This window comes from Gossypium hirsutum, chromosome D05 (genome assembly GCF_007990345.1).
Source record: "Gossypium hirsutum isolate 1008001.06 chromosome D05, Gossypium_hirsutum_v2.1, whole genome shotgun sequence".
Lineage (NCBI taxonomy): Eukaryota > Viridiplantae > Streptophyta > Magnoliopsida > Malvales > Malvaceae > Gossypium > Gossypium hirsutum.
The window spans coordinates 63,914,846-63,940,385 of NC_053441.1; the positions used below are offsets into that span (position 1 = coordinate 63,914,846).

Below are 25,540 nucleotides of genomic sequence, written 5' to 3' on the forward strand. Positions count from 1 at the left end.
GAACGATCGATTGAATTGAGTGAAAAAATTTTATATTAATCGAATTCGTAAATCCTATTTTATCATCCTAACTCTATTTGAATTTTTTTCAAATCGAGTCAAGTGAAATAAAATTCAAGTCGAGCCAAATCGAGTGAAATTGTTCAAGTTAAATTAAAAAATTAAACATGTTACATTAAAATCTTGTTACAATATAATTAATTAAATGTTATAGCACATAAATTTAAAAAAAAAAATCAAACTAAAATAATAATAATAATAAATTAACTTATTTAAGTCCTCAAAATTATTATTCTAAAAAAATTTCACTTTTAAATTATTATAAATTTTTAAAGGATAAATTACACCAACAATCACTTAAGTTTTAATTCAATCATTCAACTTCCGAAAAATAACAAACCAGTCACTACTAACCATTTTCTGTTACAAAAGAAATGTTACAAACTGCGCTTTGTTTTTTTTTTTTTCAAGATTTAATCTTGTATCTCCCATTGAAAGCGTAATATATCTTTTACCATTGCATAGGGCTATAAATGAACATAGAAAACAATTTAGTTTTTATTCATTTATATTCTGTTGTTAAACTAAATAAATGAACATGATCAAGATTTTGAGACTAGTTTATTAAATATATTGAGCACAAGTAAAGCTTGTTCAGTTTATTTATGTTTATGAATAAGCTCATTTATCATTCATTAAAAATTCATTTAATAAATCATTCAAAACTTGTTTATTGTTTTATTATTATATATTAATAAAATTTTTATGACTTTTGTATTTTTTTTTATTTATAATATAACTATAAATATTAATTTTTGACGCATATGTTTATGTTTATTTATTTGTTTATTAATTATTCATGAATATTGATTGTGAACATGTTCAATTATACGTTCATAAATATATTTGTTTAACTTAAACAAACAAATATAAACATACATAATTTTAAATAAACGAATAAGAACGAACAAATTTAAAAACAAATAAACGAACATAAAAACGCAGCCATCCAACGTTAAAATTTTGAGGATCTTAATGTCAGAAATGAAAATCAAATTTTAAAGAATGCTGGTTATGGATACCACAAACAGACTTGAAGAACCCTCGTAATAGGTATAAAAACAAAAAGATCTTGAAGGATGACTCGGAAACAGACTAGATTTCATTTCTAACTCTTCAAATTGGTTCGGTTTCAAAATGAATCACGCCAGATATTACAACGAAATATTACGCAAAATGGGTCGTATAGAGAACATTGAGATACCAGTACAAGTTATTGACTGTCGATCGAATCGATACCACTATCAAAACCAATCAAAGCAGATAGCAAAGTGAAGAGACTACTTACTTGAAGCTGTTGTTCCAATAGGGTCGGAAGCGTGTAAATTATTGTACTAAAAAATCACACAAAGTTCAATTCCCAGGGAAGAGAGGTGGATCACATGGATCTCTTAAATACCAAGTCTTTCCTTAGACAGAATATCCCTTCTATAGTAATTTAATAGCACAATTAAATACTACTATTATACCCTCAAATATTGAAAGAAAAATAGGACAAGAAAGAACACAAGAGTTTTAACGAGGTTCGGTAAATTATACCTACGTCCTCGGGCACTAACACCAGATGATAACTTTACTATCTCCAAAGTATTACAAACAAATAGAATTCCTTAAGAATTCTCAAATGGGAGAAGAGAGAAAACTAAGAGAGAAAGATTGGTTGGGATGGTTGAAATGAAAAATGAAAAGGCCTATTTATAGTTGAGGTTCAGGGACTAACTTGCAAATGGCCTAAAGAATTAGGGACCAAAATTGCAATTATCCCATTCAACTTTTCAACATTCGGTGCAACTTGCTCAACCTTTTTAACAAGTTGCTTCCTACCTTTGTTGACTTTTCAACAATCTCCACCTTGAAGATTTGATTAGGATAATCACATCTTCACATACTTCCTTCAACTCCCCAAATTTGATAAAGCTATCTTTTGTAGTGCCTCCAAATGCGCTCTCGAGCGCCATACACCTAAAGGTGCTCAAATTCTCAGGATGTTAATCAAGTTCAAACAATGATTAAACTTGATTGTTGTTACCACCTTGGTCATCATATCTGCGGGATTATCTGCTGTCGGAATCTTCTGAAGTAGAATTTTTCCTTTTTCAAAGACTTCCCGCACAAAGTGATATCTTACGTCGATATGCTTGGTTCTTGAATGATAGACTTGATTTTTCGCTAAATGAATAGCACTCTGACTGTCACAATATAGACTAATGTGACTTTGAACAACTCCCAAGTCTTTCAATAATCCATTAAGCCAAATAGCCTCCTTAACAGCTTCTGTAACTGCCATATATTCTGCCTCTGTAGTAGACACAGCTACTGTAGACTGTAAGGTAGACTTCCAACTCACTGGGGCTTTCGCAAGAGTAAACAGATACCCCGTAGTTGAACGACGTTTATCTAAATCACCAGCAAAGTCAGAATCAACATATCCAACTACAAACTGACCAAGTGCTTCATCCTGTTCAAAAATTAAACCAACATCTACGGTTTTTCGAAGATACCGTAGAATCCATTTCACAGCTTGCCAATGTCCTTTTCCAGGATCATGCATATACCTGCTCACAACTCCAACAGCTTGTGAAATGTCAGGCCTCGTACACACCATCGCATACATCAAACTCCCAACTGCATTAGCATATGGGACTTTCGCCATATATTCTCTTTCTTCTTCAGTTTTCGGAGATAATTGAGCACTAAGTTTCAAATGAGAAGCAAGTGGGGTACTTACATGTTTTGTGTTTTCATTTACACCAAAACATTGTAATACCTTTTTCAGATATTGCTTCTGATTCAAACAAAGCTTGCCTCTCTGTCTATCTCTACTTATCTCCATGCCGAGAATCTTCTTGGCCTCACCTAGATCTTTCATCTCGAACTCTTGATTCAACTGAGCCTTCAGCTTATCTATCTCATTTTGGCTCTTCGAAGCGATTAACATATCATCAACATACAAGAGTAGATAAATGAAAGATCCGTCATGCAGCTTCTGCAAATACACACAATTGTCATATTTGCTTCTTGTGTACTTCTGCCTTCTCATAAAGCTATCAAATCGCTTGTACCACTGCCTCGGGGATTGCTTCAATCCATATAGCGATTTGTTAAGCTTACAAACCCAATTTCTACCACCAGCATCTGTGTATTCTTCTGGCTGAGTCATATAGATCTCCTCTTCTAACTCACCATGCAAGAAAGCCGTCTTAACATCAAGTTGAGCTAGCTCCAAATTCAACTGTGCTACCAAGGCCAACAAAATTCTAATGGAGGAATGCTTCACAACAGGGGAAAATACATCATTGTAGTCAATTCCCTCCTTCTGAGCGTAGCCTTTAGCTACCAATCTTGCCTTGTAGCGAATATCCTTCTTGCTAGGAGATCCATCTTTCTTTGCGAATACCCACTTGCATCCGATTGCCCTTTTACCTTTCGGTAATTGCGCCAACTCCCAAGTATTGTTCTTCAGGAGAGACTGCATTTCTTCATCCATGGCGCTTTTCCATTTATCACTTTCTAAGCTTTGCATTGCTTCTTGATAAGTGATAGGAATATCATCAACAACGGGAAGGGCGTAGGCCACCATATCAGTAAATCGAGCAGGTTTACGAATTTCTCTCCGTGGCCTTGCAACTGCAACTGGTTCTGGTGTACTTAGTGGTTCTTGGGTCAGAACCTCTTCAACCTCTAATTCCTCCATTGTGGCTGGAGAATTAGACTTATTAACTGGGCAAATCCCCATCTGCTCAAACTCCACCTGTTTTGGAGTACACTCCACCTGCTGTGGAGTATTGCTCGTCTGAATATCTTTATCTGCTACCTTTTTCAATGTGGCAGATTCATCAAAGGTAACATCTCTGCTACAGATCATTTTCTTTGTGCTTAAGCACCAAAGACGAAATCCCTTCACTCCAGAAGTGATTCCCATAAAGAGAGCTTTCTTTGCCCTCGGATCTAACTTTGACTCCTTCACATGGTAATATGCAGTGGATCCAAACACATGTAAGGAATCATAATCTGTAGCCGGTTTTCCAGACCATACCTCCATAGGAGTTTTTCTTTCTAATGCAGATGATGGCAAACGATTAACAAGATGGCCAGCGTATGTCACAGCCTCAGCCCAAAATTGCTTGCCCAACTCAGCATTGGACAACATACATCGAACTTTCTCCAGCAATGTTCGATTCATACGCTCTGCCACTCCATTCTGTTGTGGTGTATCCCTAACTGTGAAGTGTCGAACAATACCATACTCTTGGCACACATCGAAGAACGGATCACTTTTATATTCCCCTCCATTGTCCGTCCTAAGCCGCTTGATTTTCTTGCCAGTCTGGTTTTCGATCATAGTTTTCCATTTAAGAAAAACTCCAAGCACTTCATCTTTAGTTTTCATGGTATACACCCAAACTCTTCTGGAAAAGTCATCAACAAAAGTAACAAAGTAGTGTTTTCCTCCCAACGAAGGTGTTTTGGAAGGCCCCCACACATCTGAGTGAATATATTCCAAAATACCTTTTGTATTATGGATAGCAGTGCCGAATTTCACTCTCTTTTGCTTTCCCAGAACACAGTGCTCACAAAATTTTAATTTGCAAGCCTTTGCACCTTTCAACAATCCTTGCTTTGCCAGAATTTGCAAGGATTTTTCGCTGGCATGTCCCAACTTCATATGCCACAACTGCATTGAGTCCAAGTCTTTGTTACCGGAAGCTGCAGCGACTGCTCCAATAACTGTACTACCTTGGTAGTAATACAAGTTATTTTTCCTGATGCCCTTCAATATCACAAGTGCGCCAGATGTCACTTTCAAAATCCCATCTCTCATAGTAACAACTGAACCATTGGATTCCAAGGCTCCCAATGAGATGAGATTTTTCTTCAAACTGGGCACGTACCGAACATCAGTCAGAACTCTGGTTGATCCATCTTGATTCTTTAATTGGATTGAACCTATCCCAACAGTTTTACAGGCATTGTCATTGCCCATATAAACAACTCCTCCATTTAGTTCTACTAAATCAGAGAACCACTCCCGGTTAGGGGACATATGATAGGTACAACCCGAATCCAATATCCACTCATCTGAATGGAACGACGATGATGATGCAACCAGTGATAGTTCAGAGTCACTAGTATCATGCTTTGCAACACAAGCATCTACAGCAGCTTTTCCCTTATTCTTCAGCTTTGGACAATTTTTCTTCCAGTGGCCTTTCTCATGACAAAAAGCACATTCATCTTTCCCGAGTCTGGACTTTGACTTTGATCTCCCCTTTTGAGTTTTCTTCCGAGTGTATGAATGACCTCGGACTACTAAAGCTTCTGTATCTCTGATTGAGTTTTTCTGTTTGTCCTTCTTTCTCTGTTCATAACTGTATAAGGCCGCACAGACTTCGCTCAGAGATATATCACTCCTGCCATGAAGTAGAGTAGTTTCTAGGAACTCAAACTCCTCAGGAAGTGACCCCAACAGCATCAAAGCCAAATCTTCATCTTTGAATGTCTCATCCATATTCAGCAAATCAGTGACTAACTGATTAAATTTGGTGATGTGATCATTCATTGTGGTACTTGGGACGTATGTGAAGCGAAACAGTCTTTTCTTCAAGTGGAGCTTATTTTGACTGTTTTTCTTCAAAAATTTTTCTTCAAGTGCCACCCACAACTTATTTGCAGAAGTCTCCTTTGAAAAAGCATACCTCTGCTCTCGAGAAAGGCACGATCGAATTGTGCCACATGCCAACCGATTGATCGCCTTCCAATCTTTCTCCTGTACATCATCTGGTTTCTCTTCATCAATGGCAATGTCTAGACCCTGCTGAAAAAGGGCATCTAGAACCTCACTTTGCCACATACCAAAATGGCCCGTGCCATCAAAGATCTCCACGGCCAATCTTGCATTTGCAATTGTCGGTCTTGTCCACATGGACGATGTTGAAGCTCCTACACCGACCGTTTTCTCCATAATCTTTCAATATACCTAAGGAAATCTTTTCTGATGTGGAAGATCAGTTTAAACTGCAACCACAGAGCATACTACGATTAACCTTCGGCTCTTGATACCACTTGTTGTTCCAATAGGGTCGGAAGCGTGTAAATTATTGTACTAAAAAATCACACAAAGTTCAATTCCCAGGGAAGAGAGGTGGATCACATGGATCTCTTAAATACCAAGTCTTTCCTTAGACAGAATATCCCTTCTATAGTAATTTAATAGCACAATTAAATACTACTATTATACCCTCAAATATTGAAAGAAAAATAGGACAAGAAAGAACACAAGAGTTTTAACGAGGTTCGGTAAATTATACCTACGTCCTCGGGCACTAACACCAGATGATAACTTTACTATCTCCAAAGTATTACAAACAAATAGAATTCCTTAAGAATTCTCAAATGGGAGAAGAGAGAAAACTAAGAGAGAAAGATTGGTTGGGATGGTTGAAATGAAAAATGAAAAGGCCTATTTATAGTTCAGGTTCAGGGACTAACTTGCAAATGGCCTAAAGAATTAGGGACCAAAATTGCAATTATCCCATTCAACTTTTCAACATTCGGTGCAACTTGCTCAACCTTTTTAACAAGTTGCTTCCTACCTTTGTTGACTTTTCAACAGAAGCCAAATTGTCTACTCTTTGTTTAGGTTACGGATAACAAATGGAAGAATGCCACCGTGATCAAAGTATGCCAATTCCACCTGCAGACAATTTTTCAGGAATATTAAAAACTCTGTATAAAAAGGGGTTGACCCAAACTCCTTTCTTTTTCCAACAATATCGGCATACCTCAGTATCGAAGCGGACAGTACACGTGAACGATTTGCCAGTGACAGTTGTGACGGTAACATCTTGACCGGGCCTTATCTCACTGATTTTATTTGGAAGGTCAATTGAATAACGTTCATGGCCAGTTAATCCTAGAGAATCAGCGTCCTCACCAGGCTTGAAACAAAGAGGAATGATTCCCATACCAACCAGATTACTTCGATGGATTCTCTCAAAGCTCTTGGTGATAACTGCTTTCACGCCCTGAACAAAGCAGAAAAACCGTTTGGGATGTAAGAGTTAAAGAGATAATCGATATTCCAATATCAAGAATTAGTGAGCCAATGCCCGTACCAGTAGCATTTGGCCCTTGGCAGCCCAATCTCTTGAGCTGCCACTTCCATACTCTGCTCCAGCTAAGACTATCGTGTCTTGCCCAGCAGCCTTGTACCTCTGCAAGTTGATAATATATTCCATTAGTAATCGCAGTCTAAGTGGAAGCAACGGATTTTTAAATAGCAACGTTAAAACTCACCATTGCTGCATCATATACATAAAGCTTTTCTCCTGTGGGAACATGAATAGTCTTCGGACCAACTTCTCCCTTCAGGAGCTTGCTGACAATGCGGATATTGGCAAAGGTGCCCCTTGCCATCACTTCATCATTGCCTCGACGACTACCATAGGAATTGAAGTCCTTTTTGTCCACCCCACGCTCAAGAAGAAACTTAGCAGCAGGGCTATCCTTTTGGATGCTACCTGCAGGAGAGATGTGATCGGTGGTAATACTGTCACCAAAATTGAGCAAGCAATAGGCATCTTTCACTCCATGCGGGCCTGGTGGTTCTACGGTCATGTTTTTGAAATATGGAGGCTCGTGAATGTATGTTGAGTTTGGATCCCAAGAATAAAGCGTGGAAGCAGGGACGGAAAGTTGATTCCACATCAGGTTGCCCTTTGTGATGGCTTCATAGGTGCTCTTGAACATATCAGGCAACACACTAGATTGAACACCCTGTCACGTTACAAAATTCCACATCATTTGGGCTCAAAATAGTATGCAACAATGTCAACTTTCAAGTGACTTCACAGATTATTTACCTGTGCGATCTCATCATTGCTAGGCCATATATCCTTGAAATATATACTTTTCCCCGATTTTCCTGTCCCTATAGGCTCTTTCTCGAAATCAATATCAACCTGAAAATACAGAAATAAGGACCTAAAGATGCTGCTAACAGAATATCAACCTGGACTTGCTATTCACAAGACAAAAAAATGAGCATCCTCGTAAACCACTATTATTATCATATTATTATATCAACTTCCAAATTTAAATTTGTGATCTTGGATCCATGATGCATCACGGACTTGAAATCAAGTTTGATAAATAGAACTTTTCACATTGAATAGGGTTGGAAAAATATTGAAAGGCCAAGTAACAACAGAGAAAATCTGCAGTGCCCAATTTTTGGAACACCATTGCATGAATAGTATCAAACTAAATTGTCTAAAATATTGTGGCATGACTAATCCAAAAGTAAGAAAATGTATTAGACGCTGCATTTTTGTTAATACCAATAAGAATGCAAAGTATACATTACCGTGCCAGCAAGGGCGTAGGCAACTACTAATGGAGGTGAAGCAAGATAGTTAGCTCTGGTTAGGGGATGAACACGACCTTCAAAGTTTCTATTCCCGGAAAGAACAGCTGCAGCAATGATATCTGAAATAGTGACAGATAAATTACATTGGGCAAGGAACAAAGACAGAGGGAAACTAGAAACAAGTAAAAAGCAGGTGCTGAAAATTAGCGAAGGTGAATTATAAGAGAAAATATTAGCACATTTTAGCAAGTCGATGAAAATTTAACTAGTAAGAAAATTGGATAGAAATTTTAAATATATAACCGGAGATTATCCATTAATCCTCACACTTCTGGAAAAAGCCCCCTAACACTACCAAGAGAACTGCTGGCAATTTTCAAAAGAAAATGAAGAAGCAGATTTTGCATTCAAGAAATAAAATTTACCATTTTACGAAATTGCTGAAGCAACTGATTCATCATGTTCTCCAGAATTTCCGATACAAGTTGTGCAGCCATAACCAACAATGTTAAAACCTTGTTGATTCAAGTATTTTTGCAGCCCACTATAGAACACCAAATCAAGAGCAAGAAATGACTGTTTTCAGAGACATTTTCTTTTTCTTAAAAGGGATAAGATAGAGACAATAGGGATGACTAAACTTCTTAAAGGAAATATCATATGCAATCAACATACCTCTGAAGCAAATACTTTGTAACAACTCCAGATCCAGGAGCAAGACTTGTTTTAATCCATGGCTTGAACTAAGGTTTTTAAAGTTAAGAGAGAAGAAAAAGAAAAACATTTTGGTTTTTAATTACAGTTACTTTGGGAAGATTATATTCACTAATATAATAAAAACAAAGGTTAGTTTTGTCTTCCATCCAGAATTTGAGATAATCTAATAAATGAGTTGTAATAAAATTATACTTTATTATGATATATTGACACTGTTCAAGAATATGAGAATGGGATAACCAAAATGTTAAAGAATTTAAATACTGTAATCTCATTCAAGAATGTAACATTACAAACTGTAATGTAAGATTCAACTAACCAAATGTCCCCAAGTGTAATTAGAGTAATTAACTAAAGAATAAAATTTGGATTAATGGCGCTGATAATTACAAACAGTTACACTCAAATCTAATTTTTCTATGACTTTTCACACACCGATACATGATTTAAGTTTAAAATATTATTTTTATATGATAATAATAGTATTTTAATTGTATAGCATGTATATTTTTTAAAAGTATTTTATGGCATATATTTTATTTTTAACATATAATTGTATATTAATTTGCTAATATTGTTTAAGTTCTCTGAATTTTTTATTGAAGAAGAGAGATAGATTAACATAAATTTTGACCTACTAAATTAAATAATATTTCTTATAAATTAATTATATTTATTTTATTTAAATTGCATAGCGCTTATGATTAATTGGTGATAACAATGAGTATATTAATTGTATATTAATTTACTAAATGAGTATTTGTTTAATGTTAGAAAAGAAATAATCCAACAATTACGAAATATTAGAATAATTGGATAAAATTACATATGGTGCTTATTTTTCTTGTTAATAGTAATAGGTATTATGGAATACTTTCTCCAACTAACATTCCACATATGATGATTTGATTTCTAAGTAAAATTACCGATAGGATATGCCGACGCTGCTCTTGTTTGAATTTTGCAGAACCAACACTTTTGGCAGTACAAGGATGAGTTAAATAAAGCGACTGAGTTGGCTTCGAAAGGGAATAAAGTGGCAGTCCAAAGTTTTTGTAGTAACCAGGTGGGGTCGTGCATTTGTTTTTTTTCTTCAAAATAAAAAATTTTGTACAATATTTGATCCAAACAGCTGATGGTTCAGGTGGAGAAATCTATGGACTTATGGAATAACAACGAAGAATTTCGAAAAGAATATATTAGATGCGATGAAAGGAGCACACTTTGGAGACTGAGGACATTAGATGGCCGTGCACTTGGTCCTGGTGAGTGCCTCCTGTAATTCCTCGAGCACTGAATGGAAGAGCGTTCGTGGATCATAAAATGTCCGGCTTAACTTCGGAAGATCGAACACATGAGTAAGTGGCGGTGGAAAAAGTTGAAAAGGTACTTGCGGCAAAGGTTGTGGAGCAAAAGAAGTTTATGCAATCTGCTCCTCCAGAAAGTGTTCCAGCAACTGCTTCTAATGGGGATAAAGTCGAAGAGGCGGAAGATGAGAAGCCGAAGAGAACAAAGCAGGAGGAGGAATCGGACAGGAAGGCAGAGGAATTGAGAAAGGAAGAGGCGAAAGGTGGAGAAAGCCCAAGCTGGAGTGGCTAAGCGAGCTGCGAATGAAGGCCGTCGCTAAACCACCACAAAACTCCCTGCACTGCCAACATAGGGAGAAAACCTCAACAGAGGAGACCAAGCACGCAACTGTCGAAGAAGGCTCCGTCAACACCAACACCCGCCCATGACGTCGCCGGTGGCGGGCATCTCATCTGGGGTTGACAAAAATATTAACGTCGCCTGAGAGATTCGAACTCTCGCGGGAAAATCCCATGTACTTAGCAGGCACACGCCTTAACCACTCGGCCAAAGCGACACTGGTTTATCAACTAAAACTAAGATTAAAAGTACAAATAATTTTAAATGCTCTACGTGTGGGAAGAATAGATGGTCAGTTAATATTCAGCCAATAATATAAATATTTAGTTCTAAATAATACAACCTTTCAACATTCCAATATGAATGTTTTAAGGCAAATTTTTTATGAATAGACTATTTTAGTTCATCTAACGTAGATAGAACCGAAATTTTCAAACTTTTTTAATTGAAGGATTAAAATGCAATTTGAAATATAGTATAAGGATTACTATGCTATTTTTTACAAAAATATTTAGGTGTATATGGTATTTTGCTTTAATTTAGATAACATAACATTTTAAAATGTTTGATTTCTAAATTTTATTTGATTAAAGATGCAATAATACAATCATTCTTATTATGTGTTTAAACTTGCAATAATTTCGACATATATATTTAAAGTGAGTCTTCCAACAAATGTTGTAGGCTTAGCTTTAATTATATATATATATATATATATATATATATTTGAATTTCAAATGGGGAGGTGAGGGTGGCCCAATTGTTCTAACAAATGCTCCATTCATGAACAAGTCTCCTTATTATCTCCACACTTAATTCCTTCATTATGACTCGGATGTATAGTTCCTATTTATTACTATAGAAATGCATTGAACAAAAACAATATAGTGGTATAACCATAGTCACATTTTCAGTCGCATTGTGCTTACTACGATACAAATTTAATAAATGTTACTGATTAATTTGTTATATTTTCATTTACCTCTTTAGTTAATGGATCATCTGGAGCAATGAACCTATTGCCTTGGCTAATAATAATAGTGGGATGCAAGGTTGAAGAAGATTCTTGTTAGCTCTCCGTCCACACACAGCCTCGTGTAGGATTACCTTGTTGATTCTCAATTTCGTGTTTCAAATTTTTCTCAAAAAAATTAACAAAAAAAATGACTTTCTTATGGTTTACCTTTTTCAGTGATCTAGAAACACGAAATAATTAGCAAAGGGAAAGGGGTGGTCGGGGAGAGGGTCGAATTCTTGTAAGGTAAGAGATTGGGGATGGTGTAGAGGCCGCTGTGGATAAATCAAAGGTGACCTGAGTAAGGAAATTTTTTTCTTTATTTCTCTTTATTCTTCTTCTTCTACAACTACAAGTTAATAGGGGATGTTGTAGAGGCTGTTGTTTCCACGTGGGATGCCAACATGGCAAGTTAACGGGCCACCTCAACTTTCTATTACGTTTGTAACGGTAGTGACCGATTTATCATTTTTTGAAAGTTGAGTGATTGAATTGAAACCAGAGTGACTGTTTTGTCAGCTACATCAAAGTTGAGTGACTATTGGTGTAATTTACCCTTTTAAAAATTAGTCTAGAAATTTTTACATCTAATGCATTAATTTTATTAAATTTAAGAAAATTTAATACATTGGTTACATATATATATCCTGTTAGCCCGTACCATACTCATATTTTCAAAGGAGATCTAAATTTTTTGATGCATCAAAGAAAAACAAATTCTTGTGAACTTTTGTAGAACTAAGAGTTATTTCTAGCACTTTAACTCCTTCCTTACATTTAAGAGTCCCAGAGAATCTAGTTAGTCTTCCGACAAATGTTGCAGACATAGCTTTAATTATATCCTTCTTTTTGAATTTGAAATGGGGAGGTGAGGGTGGCCCAGATGTTACAAAAAATGCTCCATTCATGAACAGATCACATTCTGCTCTCCATATCCAATTCCTCAATTCTGACTCTGGTGCATAGTTCCTATGGGTTATCTATAGAAATGCATTGAACAAAAACATTTAGTGGTATAATTGTAGGTACATTTTCAATTGCATTGTGCTTACTACGATATAAAATTAATAAATGTTATTGATTAATTTGTTATATTTTCATTTACGTCTTTAACTAGGGGTTATTTGGAGCAATGAACCTGTTGCCTTGGCTAATAATGGTGGGATGCATGCTACCTCCAATGGCATACAATTTCCAATGAGTGTAGTCATTGTTGACGACATGAAAGTATCCCCATCGGCATCTAGGCATTTTTTGCATCAATTCTTTTCCAAAATGGTTGAATGCAAGTGTGACTTGCATATATTGATCCTTAGAATAGGTATCACTTGCAGTTAACAAGATCACCTGAAAGAAAAATCCAAGAATGTTTAGTTAAAAACTAGATTAATGTTTAGTTGAAAACTAGATTACAAAATGTGTACCATGTTGAGTATTTTAAGATAAAACTTACATGATCATGATGGGGTGAAATGGCAATTTGAGATGGTAATGGCAGTGGAACCTTATATTGCATCGATGTGTCTGTCCTGACACTCAAACATGGAAATATGATCAAGCTAAATCCTTGATGATCCAAATATAGAAATGCCATCTCCATCGCCAACTGTGCATAACCATAATGATCTTCAGAGTCTCTTATTAGGCCACCATTACTTTTAACAGTGCGATGAATATGAATGTTATGAATTACGACATTGTGCACAAATTGAAGTGTAATGCCACATTCATATGCTATATAAACATTTGATCCACGACTATCAATTGTTTTATGGCTTTCAACCATTAGCTCTTGTGATAATTTAATGTTCATATCATGGGCAAAAATTATCCATATCAATTGTTTTATGGCTTTTAACCACTAGCTCTTGTGATAATTTAATGTTCATATCATGGGCAAAAATTATCCATAATGGTCTCTTTTGAATTACACCGTGACGTAAAGTTCTTGGTTTAGGATTTACGACATCATCATCAGAATTATCGATAACCAAATAGTATTCTCCCTTATTCCCTCCCCGGATTTTGTGGCCAAAACCAAGGACACACTTTGCTTGTCTTTTGCGATTCTTGGAGTTCTTCTTGTATCTCCAGCACCTATCAATTGGATTGATCGCCATGCATGGACTAGTGTTTTTATGTTTGCCCCTCAAAGATCTTCTCGTGCTATTAGTAATAACATCCTTAAATTCTAAGGGTTGGTTGGACATAGTTTTTTCAAGAACCCTGCAACAAATTATCGAATATAATATATAATGTCTGCATTTAACATACAAATTAAGAAAGTTTCAGGAGATGGTAACTTGTTAAGGGAACTAACATTGGAACCATTGGCTTTCATCCATCTAAATAATGACATTCTTATCATTAAGCTAAAGGCCTATGATTATTACAACTCAATAACACTATGAGTTAATGGTCCAAAATACAAATATGATAGATTGCTATTTGACATAGACAGTAATGGAAGCAAGAGTAACTAAGAGTTTAGCTTAATTAGTCCTTGTAGATATTTTTAATTTGTTACATTCGAGTCTATATTTCAAATTTCAATGTTTAATGTAAGACCCTTTTTTATATAAAAAAAATAATATATTAAACTGATTTCTTGTTAGTATCGATACTCATTTTACAAAATATCAATATATTAGTTTGTGTATCGATACTTACACTGATTTCTTTGAAGATTTTCTCAATGGTCCTTAAACACATATTAAACTGTTTCTGAGGTTGTATGATTGTTTAGCCGCGAACACCGCTCTAAATGTTGTAAATTGTCATGAAACTGATCTTACTTGAAACTATGTGTGCATGTGATGAAGTTTCAATATTGATGTAGCATCCTGTAACTCAAGTCCGGCAACTAGGCCGATTGAGGGGTGTTACATTAATCGTCTAGTGGCTTGAATAAAATCATAATTTTATTTATAAAATTATAATTGTAACATCCCTTACCCGTATTCCTTACCGGAACAGAGTATGAGGTATTACTAAATTTTTAAAAAATTTCGACAGCATTCCTACTTATTTTTGCTTAAACCTCCTGCAAATTTAGAACACATTCCAATATACCAACCAATTTCATTTGTATAAACCCACATATAGTTTAACTATTAATAAACACTACATTTAAAAGGGAACCATAACATATATTTACATGATGATCCCACATTACATAAATTGTCTATACATGCCATAAAATTTCGAAACACTAGTAGTAAAATACCCCAAATGTGAAGGATAGTGTAGATGATTGTCTGACTTCGTTCCAATTTCCGAGTTGTTGGAAGTCACTATAACCAAGAGAAAAATAAAATCGAGTAAGCATATAGCTTAGTAAGTAAACACATGATAAATAAGTAATTACTCCCATAACTACACCAAAATATAAACTTATTCATGAATAACTTTATTGTTTAGGCAATTTCCAGCAAGCTGTTTTTCTGCATCATAGTCGCTAATTTATTTTTATCTGGAGCTACAGGGCTCCAAATTGAGTTCCGTAAATTTTCCCTGAAACTAGACTCATATACCATTTCACCATAAAAATTTCAGAATTTTTAACCCAGCCAATTAGTACAGTTTATTCATTAAACCTTCCCCTGTTTCACTGCCCAACGGTTCTGACCCTTCCTCACTAAAATTCACTTAACTCTCTGTAAAAAATTTGAAAAATGGTTTCGCTTGTTTCTAATAAAAATAGACTCAATAAGGATTCCAGGAATATAAATTTCATGCCATAATTATTTTTTTACAATTTTTGGTAATTTTCCAAAGTTAGAACAGGGGATCTCGAAATCAATCCAGCCCTGTTTCAGTAAAATTCAGATATCTCCAAAAATACAACTCCTTCGCTTATTCTATTTCTTTCATATGAGAATAGATACATTCAACTTCAATTTCATATATTATTCAGCTTCCCATTCATTTTCCACCATTTATGGTGATTTTTTCAAAGTTACCCAATTGCTGTTGTTCAACACAGTTTATAATTAAATCGTTCCTTTTGCGTTTTTGATATTTTCTCCCATCTCATACATGGGTCGATTTAGTATTCAACTCAATATTTACCCCATAAAATTTTCCACCATATGGCAATATTCATCTTCCACACTTTTTCGTTGAACACTCGGAATGTTAGCCGTTATTGGTGGATCCCGCACTTAGCACCACCACTGAATCAGGGAATCAGCACTTAGCAACCCCTCGGGGGAATCAGCACATAGCAACCCCCTTTTTATTTCAAAGATATGGTGGATATCGCACTTAGCACCACCAATGAATCGGGGAATCAGCACTTAGCAACCCCTCGGGGGAATCAGCACATAGCAACCCCCCTTTTCATTTCAAAGATATGGTGGATATCGCACTTAGCACCACCAATGAAATCGGGGAATCAGCACTTAGCAACCCCTCGGGGGAATCAGCACATAGCAACCCCCTTTCACATTTCAAAGATATGGTGGATCACGCACATAGCACCACCCATAAATCGGGGAATCAGCACACAGCAACCCCTTTTATATACAACATACTCCGGCTTATTCCGAGTGTTCAACCCATAACCCATATATTGCAACCCTTTATCACCTTTCCCGATTTAACAACATTTTTAGGATATTGCCAAACATTTATTTTAATTCCAAATAAATCTCAACATATATCAAATAATATCAAAATAATACATTAAGTCACGTGTTTACTTACCTCGGTGCAAAATATCGTAATTTTGCACTTTACTCCACTATCTTTTCTTTTCCCCGTTTGATATACTCTTCACGTCTTTCTTGATCTATAATAGCAAATTTAACTCGTTTAATATTCACATTTATTAAAATAATCCACCACCCAACTTTTTGAAAATTACAATTTTGCCCCAAACTTTTGCATAATTACACTTTTGTCCCCAAGCTCGGAAATTAAACTTCATCACTTATTCTTAAGTTTTATAACATGCTGAACATTTTTCCCTTCTATGGCAACATCAAATTCCCACTCCAACACATACTTTTGAATATTAATTATTTTTACCGATTATGTCTATTTACCCGTTTTCGCTTAAAATTGCTTAGCAAAAGTTGTTTAACATAATCTCTAGCTTCATATTCCACCATAAAACAGCAAAATAAACACATTTCACCTATGGATATTTTTCCAAATATGAACCCTAACACGAATTAATGGTAGAATAAGCTAAACCAAGTTACCGGGACTCCAAAAATACGAAGAACATTAAAAACGAGGCTTAGAATCACTTACTATGGAGCTTGAAAGCTTAAAAACCCTAAATATGGCTTCCCCCTTGCTGATTTCGTTCACCATGAAGAAGATGAGCATATTTTGCCATCTTTTTCCCATTTAATTCTATTTAATAACCAAATGACTAAAATGCCCCCATTTAAAAAAAATCTATTTCACCCATTTCTTATGTCTATTTTTGTCCATCAACTAACTAATGGTCTAATTACCACATAAAGACCTCCAATTTAAAATTTCATAACAATTAGACACCTCTAAGATGTAGAACTCAACTTTTGCACTATTTACAATTTAGTCCTTTTGACTAAATTGAGTGCCCAAACGTCGAAATTTTCGAACGAAATTTTTACGAAAATTTTCCGTGAAATTGTAGACCATAAAAATATAATAATAACCATATTTTCCCTCGTCGGATTTGTGGTCCCGAAACCACTATTCCGACTAGGCCTAGAATCGGGCTGTTACAATAATAATTTAAGAAAATAATTTTTATTACACCTTAATTTATCATATAAATTCAGTTCAACAATTTCTAAATTTAATTATGGTAACTTATTTATATGGTTTGCTTTCTTTTATTGAAACTAAAAATTTCACAAAATAGTTGTGATATATATATATAATTTTAATGTTTCGGAAGTGGAGTGATAATCATAACCTTTAATCATCACATTCACATAATTTTCTATTAATTTTTGTTTTATGACATTTTTTATGCATTACTTACAATCTGTGATTTATTTTTTTTCATCATGAAAAATTTGAAAAAGTTAAACTAAGGTTTTTAAAAGTTAAGAGAGAAAAGAAAAAGAAGAAAAAAAACCATTTTGGTTTTTAATTACAGTTATTTTGGGAAAATTATATTCACTAATATAATAAAAATAAATGTTAACTTTTGTTTTCCATCCATAATCTGAGATAACCAAATAAATGAACTACAACAAAATTATATTTTACTAACGATATCTTGAAATTATTCAAGAATGTGAGAATGAGATACCAAAATTTTCAAGAATCCAAACACCGTAATCTCATTTAAGAATGTAATATTACAAACTGTAATGTAAGATTCAACTAACCAAATATTCCCAAGTGTAATTAGAGCAACTAACTACAGAATAAAAATTAGATTAATTGTGCAGATAATTACAAACAGTTACACACAAATCATTTTTTTATAGCTTTTCACATGCCCATATATATCTAATTAAGTTTAAAATATTATTTTTATATGGTAATAATAGTATTTTAATTGTATAGCATATATATTTTTTAAAAGTACATTTTATGGCATATATGTTATTTTTAACATTTAATTGTATATTAATTTTCTAATATTGTTTAAGTGATTTGAATTTTGTTATTTTTATTGATTATTCGATGGTAGTTCTTGAATTGCATAATTGTTTCTATTTTGATGATGAATGTTCTGTTTAGTGTAGGAATGCTCTATAACCCTAATCTAACGAAGGAGACGGATTAGGGTTGTTGCAAATCTTGCTTGGATTAAATAGTTAATTGGATTGCTTCCCTACGTTTATAATGTATGAATAACATGCTCATGATTTTATCTAAATGAATAAGCAACCAAGGCACATAACATCATTAACAAAATTTTAACAATCTAAGTTAAAAGAATGCAATCAATCTAACAACAACAGAATTAAGTCATGTTAATTAAATTGAAAGAGAAAATATTTAACAATCATGTTCATCAATTCATAACAAATTAAAAAGTTAAAAAAAAAAAAGAGAAAAGTAACTAGAAGACAAATATGGTGTTTCTCTATAGCTCAACTTGTGTTCCTTTTCCTCCTTCCTTCTGCTTTGCTCCTTCACACAATTATTTTTAAGATTCCAAATTTTGCTACTCAAAGAACTTCTACAATGCTTCTCTCAAACTCTTGTATTGCTCTCTCAAATAGGAAGTGAAAGAATGAAGAAGGGGAAAAGAGATGGTGAGTGAGGAATGAGTGAAATAAGTGAATAGTTAGGCCTATTTATACTTGTAGAGATTTGCTATTTTTAGCAAATGAGAGCCTTGAAATGAGTGAGTGGATAACTTTGAAATTTTTGCTTGATTCATAAGAAAGAAACCTTAAAATGAGTAGAGGAGTTGGAAGGTCACATATGAGAATTTTGTGGTTAATTTTCAATGTTTCGCTAAGTCTTGGGTGGTTGATTTGGGCACCTCTGTAGACGGTTGGGACTTCTCCTCCTTAGTGGATGGTTTAGGCTCTTATCTACTTAGCAAGCTATCCATTTTTGTTGACCCAATTCTTGAATTGGGTCAAAAGAATTTCCAAAGTCCAATAAGCCTTTAATTGGGTCCAAAGATAACCATATATCAACCCTTTTCTACATGACTTACGTTGTAGAAAGGCTATAACATTGAGCACAAAAAAGGTGAGCTTCAAGACAGTCTTTTCTTCCAATGCATCAATTGTCTCAAAAATTGCAATCATGTGTTTTAGTGTATAAAATGATCAAATTAGCAAATTCATCTTAGTATCATTTAACAGGATAAAGTTATCATAAAATTCCCAAAATTTGTTATCAAACACTTAAATTTTGCATGAATTACCAGTCTAGAAGTGCTAAAGATAACTCTATATTTTAGAGTTGTCAGTTAGACAAGAGAGGCGACGGTAAAAAAAAAAGGAAAGAAACAAGAGGCTGAGCAGTAGTGCATGTTACTAGAGGCAGGGCCATTGACGGTGGTGGCTCGGTTCAACCACGGAGAGCAATGGTAGTGAAACGATGATCAAGGGCTTTAAAAAGAAAAAAAAGTAAAGTAGAAAAGAAACGGGAGAGAGAAAGGAAGGAAATGTGGACTGTTTGGTGGCTTCTCCGATCAGTGACAACATCGAAACAAGCACTGACGACACAAGAGCAAGGTGATCAACAGAGGAGAACCCCAACCTTATTTTTTGGAAATGAAAGAGAAGGAGGAAAAGAGTTGACTAATGCCATTATTTGGACCGAAGAACAAATGGCAGAGTGCATCTATGGTGCTTGCTGGCGACAACTAAGGTTTGGAAAAAGATGAAGAGAATAGGAAGAAAAGAAAGAAATAAAATTGAAATAGGAGAGAATAAAAAAAGGGAAAAAGGAAAAAAAAAGTTAAATAGAAAATTAGAATGAGAAAATTAGATAAAAATGTCGAAATAAAAAATAGTTAGGGAATTAGGTCGATATTTCCTAAATTTGGGAAAATAAGTCTATTTTGGAAAGAGAAACAGAAAACACATCATAGAAAAAATCTTTTGTACAAAATGTATATTCTTTTGACATATTAGCTTTTTTTAGTCAAATGATTAAATGTTAGTAGTTTTATTATTGAGTGTTCGAGTTCAATTTCTCTTTAATAAATATATTGTAAAAATATATACTAATTTGTCAAAAGAAAATGAGTTTTGAAAAAAACGCTTTTCCTAAGACACATTTTCTATTTCTCTCTTCAAAATCATCAACATATTTCCTTAAATTTAGAATTATCATACAACACATAATCAATAAGGTACCAATTTTGGTAGTCGTAATGGTGCTATAACCCTTCATACGCAAAATTGACTCTCGAATCTATTTTTTTCTTTGGATTTCAACGCATACCAAAAAATTGTCAATTTTAGAGAGACTTTAAAATTTTTTTATAAAAATGTGATTTTATAGGTAATTGATCACACCTAACTAAAAATATTCAGTGACAACTCTTTTTTTTTTAATAAAATCCATATTTTTCTTAAAATCAAAACTTTCATATTTTAAAATAAGCCTCAAGCTGTTTTTTTTTTAATTTCAATTGAGCAAAAAAGGATCATGACAATCAAAAGAAAGACAAAAAATATCTATCTTAAGAAGAAAATTAGAAAAGTTTATAAAAACTTGGAAGGATCATGTTGATAATGTATTGTTATGAAATAAAAAAGAATGGGAGTAAACAACAAGAGAAATAGGAGAATAAGGATACGTATGTATCTTATTGATTAATAAGATGTGTACAATACTTTACTAAAGTTTATATTTATAGACATAAGAAGTATTAATGAAATAAAACTCTACTTCTATTGAATATTAGAGATTTAAAGTACATCATATTTATCTTAATCTTAATGGACGTCCACTTAATAATAAAATATTTATAACAATAATAAGGTTTTCTTGGTAAAAAAATATATATACATTATGACAAGTATGACTCATTATAATTATATTTAGGGTAAACTACACTCAAGATCACTAACCTATCAGTAAGTTTACGTTTTGATCACTTAACTTCAAAAAGTTACAAAAATGTCCGCTCAACTATTCGAAAGCTTTCATTTAAGTCAATGGACTGTTAATTTTTTTTTCAAAAATGAAGAAGAAGTTTGGCTAGGAAGTTCCAAGCAATAATTCGATAATCTGTATGGTGGATCAGTTCCCATAGACGAGTAGAAGAACATAGCTTAGATCCAAGTTGATTTGACAATCAATGCCGGAGCTCAGATATCTAAGAAGAAAACTATTTGGATTTTGATTTGAATTTTGATCTGTTGATTCGTGATGTTTAAAGCTACTTAATGGAAAAAAAATTTGAATTGTAGAAGAGTAATTTAATGATTTTATATGTAAATTGTTTATTTTTGTTATTTATTGTGAAATTATATATTTCTATAATCAAGCAATTTGTGCATTTTATTATTTATAATTAATTATTAGAGTTGGTCAATAAATTTGGAATGAATCCTATTTATCATAAACATCAATCAAATTATTATTTTTGCATGTATCATTATGATATATCAAAATTTTTATTTCAAATTAATTATTTGAATATAAAATATCTTTCAAACCTAAAAATTAGAGTAATTTTACTTTGGCATAATGATAAAAAGTTAACCCCTAAAGCTTACCTCTTTTTTTACTTTGGCCTTAATTCGTTTTTTTTTTTTTTGGAACACTTTGGCCGTTCCCTTTCAAATTTTAGTTAATTGTATTTCTTTAGGTAAAAAAGTTGAGTGAACTATTAAAATTTTAATGACACTGACATGACAATTTGCATGGAGTCTAGGGCTCTTCATAAAAATTAATAAAATTTTAATAAATTTTAAAAAATCAATAATTTATCAATTGTAGAAATGAAGTGCACGTAAATTATCATGTAAGCGGCCATATTAGTGCCATTATAATTTTAACAATTCAATCAATTTTTCAATCCACAAAAATTATTTTGCCTAAAATTTGAAAGTTAAGAGTCAAAGTGACAGAATGAGTAAATGTTAGGAGCTAAATTTATGATTATGCCTTATACTTTTTAAAATATATAGATAAAATTATTTTAATGTGGAGTGGTTTGCAATTTTAGAATTATTTTATGTTATTAAATATTGTTACTGTACAACCCAATTTTGCCCAGACCCGGGCCCAAGATCCCAAAATCAATTAACTCTCCTAAACTTAACCGAGGCCCATTACCCAATACCCAAAACCACCTAGACCTTACCCATCAACCCAAACCCGAATGGCCCAATACAAACCCGGGCCCAATTCAAACCAAATGACCCAAAATTAAACAGACCTAAATTAAAGCCCAATTAACCCTAAACCTACCAAAGCCCAAATCAGCAACCCGATTTAGCCCAATAGACCCAAGCCCAAGTGTCAAAGTCAGACTAGGGTTTCAGATTTTTTGAAACCCTAGCGCCGTACCTATTGACCTTTGGTCTGCCGCCGCCGCCAACGTTACGTCGCCACCGCCCTGGTCACGTCGCCGCCCCACTTGCGCCGTCACCTGCAAGGAAGAAATCAAAAAAGCAACCAAACAACAGCAACAAAAAGTAGAAAAATAATAGAAAAACATGTAATTTTCAGGCTATAAAAAGCCAAGGGTTATCAGTGTAAGGGGTTCGGTTTTTCCCCTCTTTTACAAAGATATTCAGAAATCAAAAAACAAAAATTGAAGGTGATTTGCGATTTCCCTATTCCAGATTTGCTTTTTTTTATTTTCGTTTTATTTTTTTCTATATATCTACAAATAAAGAAGTGGTTTTAAAAAAAAAAGAGAAGGAAACGGTACCAGAATCGCCCGTTAGTACCGTCGCCGGAGTCCCTCTTTGGGTTACCGAAATCGGACTAGGAAGGTGGTGTTTGGAGCTCCGCTCCATGGTCCTAAGGCCGTAAAATTTGGGCCTTCAGTTGATGCTTGAAACAGGGATGAAAGCCCGATCGTTAGGCGCCTCCGACCACCTCTCACGGTGGAGCCAACGGCGGCACATCTGGCCGGACCTGAGAGATTTGAGAGAGAGTTATAGCTCTCTGTTTTTTTTCTGAAAAAGGGAAGAAATCTGAAAATTTTAGGGCCCTTTTTTATATTTATATCGAATATAAAACGACGGCGTTTTGGGGGAAACCCGCGCACGACCCGACCCGCGTCTCAGGATCCGCGTGTTTTCTTTAAAGGGTATAATTGCGCGTACAGTCCCTTTGACTTTGAAGCGTGTCGCAATTTGGCCCCTTTTCGCTATTTTCTTTTATTTTTAATCTGGCCACAAAGTTTTATGTTTGTTTTAATTCGGTCCACTGCTGCGCCGCGTTTTGGGGACTTTGGTGTATTTTCTATTTTGGTCCCCCTTATTTTTGCGCTTATTACAATCTAATCCTTTTTTATTTCGATTTCGCCCAATATTTTCGTTTTTATTTCGATTTAGTCTATATTTTAGCAATTTTGTTATTTAGTTATTATTATTATATCTATTATTACTATTATCATCTTTACTATTATTATAGTTATTTTTATAGTTATTTTTATTTTTATTTACTTATGTAAATTCTAGATATATATGTTTTATTATTATATAATTGTTTATATATGTATACGTATATATATATATATTTTTCTTTTTTTTTCAACTTATTTAATACAAATACTCATTTTTATATACATATCTATATTTTATAATCTATGTATATATACATGCTTACATATTCTTATATATACATACATATATTTTTATACTTTATAATTCTAACATACATATATATATATATTATATTTTTATTCATTACTATTGTTTTATTTTGTATTTACTTTTTATTTTTTTTCATTTCCATTATTATTTTGAATGAAGTTTTAATTTTTATTCGTTTTTATATTTTATTGTTTGTATGTTGTAAGGTTGACTTTTTATCTATTTTATGTTGTTATCGTTTATCATATCATTTTTATACTTTCGTATTTATTATGATTTTGCCATGCATAACAATAATGTAATTTGCTTTCACATCCTTTACTACGATTTCGTGTTTTATTTTACTCGAAATGATAAAATTTGTTTTGAATAAATACTATTTCGTGTTTAGATTCGAGAGAATCGTACCCTAACTCACTGGGTTTCGATTTTCGCAATAAATCTAAATATACGAATCTTTTTAAACTCAAGTTTTAAATGATCTCGGGATTTAAAATAGATCATGTCCTAACTTACTGGTCATGACCTTATTTTTAAATCCGAGATGGCTAAAAAATCTTCTAAATAAGTAAATTTCAGCATTTTTCATTCGCGTATCAGGAATTCGAGACATTGTGTCCTAACTTACTGGATATGATCATCTTTCTCGAATAACGTGAAACATGCTTCTTTTTCTAAAAATTTTCAACGCTTTAACAAGGATCATATTTTTAAAATTTTCCAAAATTCTCATTTTTCGACATTAAGACATTAAGTAATCAACTAAGGTACCAATTTTGGGCGTATCGAGGGTGCTAATCCTTCCTCGTGCATAACCGACTCCCGAACCCGTTTTCTAAATTTCGTGGACCAAAATCGTTGTTTTAATAAAATCAAATTATTTATTAAAAAAAATATTTTTCAAGGTGACCCAATCACACCTCAAAAAGGATTGGTGGCGACTCCCGTTTTCATTTTCAAAATCCAAGTCGACCCCGTTTTCAATCCAAAAAATGGTGTCAACAGTTACTATTAATGATATTAAAATTTTCTAATATTAATAATATTGATTATTTAAAATATACATCGAAATATTCATCACGTGCAACACATGTGAGTCAAAACTAGTATATCTATATATATAATCGTTATTGTATAAAAAACTTAAAATGGTAGTTCCTATCGTCTTCCTTTGTTAATGAGGACTATAGCAAACGAGTGTAATGTTAGCTGATAACATCAAGTTGGTCTTTCTAGCTTCTCTACTTATTTTTTACTTGTTTCTATAAAAAGTTTTAGCTTTTCTTTCAACTTTGGCATATTTCGATATAATGCATTTGTTTCATCAGTAGGCAAGTAAGAAACCAAATTCATGGGTCGAGTCAGATCAGGTCAAATTCGGAACGAGTCTAAACATATTTAGATATAATGCATTTTGTACAAAATGTGTATTCTTTTGGACATAATATTAAAATACTTTACATGCTTGTTTTATGTTTGTCTAAGTCCAATTTGGCCCAAAATATGAACCTAAAATTTTATCCA

At 33.6% G+C, this 25,540-nt stretch overlaps 2 protein-coding genes, 1 non-coding gene and 1 pseudogene across 3 annotated transcripts in view; all 4 read right to left on the reverse strand.

Moving 5' to 3' along the window:
* LOC107887459 (putative disease resistance RPP13-like protein 1) overlaps positions 1–25,540 on the reverse strand; it is a 66,159-nt gene that overhangs the window by 34,929 nt on the left and 5,690 nt on the right. The window lies entirely within an intron of this gene.
* Positions 6,683–9,212, reverse strand: LOC107887942 (aconitate hydratase, cytoplasmic). Its single transcript, XM_041092825.1, has 7 exons — positions 9,104–9,212; positions 8,426–8,547; positions 7,923–8,021; positions 7,357–7,836; positions 7,176–7,274; positions 6,843–7,085; positions 6,683–6,754 (listed from the first exon to the last, which is right to left on the reverse strand). The coding sequence occupies exons 1-7, from the start codon at positions 9,210–9,212 to the stop codon at positions 6,686–6,688; spliced, it is 1,221 nt and encodes a 406-aa protein (XP_040948759.1). The 3' UTR covers positions 6,683–6,685.
* TRNAS-GCU (transfer RNA serine (anticodon GCU)) lies at positions 10,928–11,009 on the reverse strand. The gene has a single exon. It is a non-coding gene; the product is annotated as a tRNA-Ser (tRNA).
* On the reverse strand, positions 12,482–23,212 carry LOC107887481 (pectate lyase-like; annotated as a pseudogene).